The following is a 1,072-nucleotide window of genomic DNA, read 5'->3' as shown; positions in this document are numbered from 1 at the left end:
ACTTCCCAACCCAGAGATCTATCAAACTGGCATCTCCTGAATCTCCTGCATTGGCAGATGGATTCTTTACAACTGAGCCACCTGGGAAGCCCCTGTGTTAACCATAAAAAAAGCTAATTCCATTTTGAAAACAATAAACAAATCTGTCTTCTAAATCTTTCCTTCCCAGATAGTGACATGCCTCCAAATCAGTGGCGTTTCTCTGCTCCGTGGACAAAGCCACAGCCGGAAGTATCTTTTGCAAATGGCGCCGCCAGCTGCAGCTTGAATGGATCTGGTCTCATGCCTATGGATCAATACCCACTGTCCCTGACTGGGGGCCCCTCCGTTCAGCCTGGCGAGCTGTGGCATTTCTCCTCCCTTGCCAGTCCCAGCTTCCCAGAGCCTGGCTACCCTCATGCTTTTTCCACTGGGCACTTGGTTCCAGAGCCCCAGCCTGAGGGGAAGTATGAGCCCCTCCTAAGTCTCCTCCAGCCAGAGAGATGCCTAACCCATCCTCAGGAATCTGCCTCGTGGGAGGATGGCAACTCTGCCGGAAGCACAGGATTGCTCTTCAACCTGCCTCCCAGCTCAGCCCACTGTAAGGAAACGCCTCCAAGTACGGTTGGAGGGGTTGCTTCTGATTGGTTGTGGTTGAGAGTGCGTTGGCATGAGATGGGATGGGAAGACTAATTGCTGCCTCTCCAGCTGTGGGGCTTCTGAGGGACAAAACATCTACCTTCACTAGGCTGTATCGATAGTCACTATTTAATGACTAAAGGGTTGCATAGATAGCCAGCCAGATGCAGTTGGCCCAGAATATTCACCCTGGTCTGCTGACTCGGACTTGGCCTAGAAAAATGATGGGCTGCTGCCTAAAATCTTAGGGTCTTGCATTCACCTCACTGTGAACTGCCAGATAACCCATGTGTAAAACAGAACTCAGTGATACACCTACAGGCTCAAAACTATCCTCCAAATAGGTTGGCAACTTGCAATAATGCCAGACTCCTGGGTAGAAACAAGGGCCGTCTATACCAACCATCTGCTCCACACATTAAAATTCAAAGCGACAGTGGAGGCCGCCCCCTTG

General features: G+C 50.7%; 1 protein-coding gene across 1 annotated transcript in view; it reads left to right on the top strand.

The window, feature by feature from the left end:
* Window positions 1-598, top strand: part of VGLL1 (vestigial-like family member 1) — a gene marked incomplete at its 3' end in the record, with an annotated part of 11,078 nt that extends 10,480 nt beyond the window's left edge. Inside the window, exon 2 of the mRNA XM_010854428.1 lies at window positions 170-598. Coding sequence (XP_010852730.1) covers window positions 170-598 — 429 coding nt within the window. The remainder of the gene's footprint in view (window positions 1-169) is intronic.
* Between the last annotated feature and the right edge of the window lie 474 nt (window positions 599-1,072).

The sequence above is a fragment of the Bison bison genome, unplaced genomic scaffold (genome assembly GCF_000754665.1).
Source record: "Bison bison bison isolate TAMUID 2011002044 unplaced genomic scaffold, Bison_UMD1.0 scf7180017853376, whole genome shotgun sequence".
NCBI classification, from domain to species: Eukaryota; Metazoa; Chordata; class Mammalia; order Artiodactyla; family Bovidae; genus Bison; species Bison bison.
The sequence above is the reverse complement of the archived record's forward strand: the minus strand, read 5'-3'. Positions and strand labels throughout refer to the sequence as shown.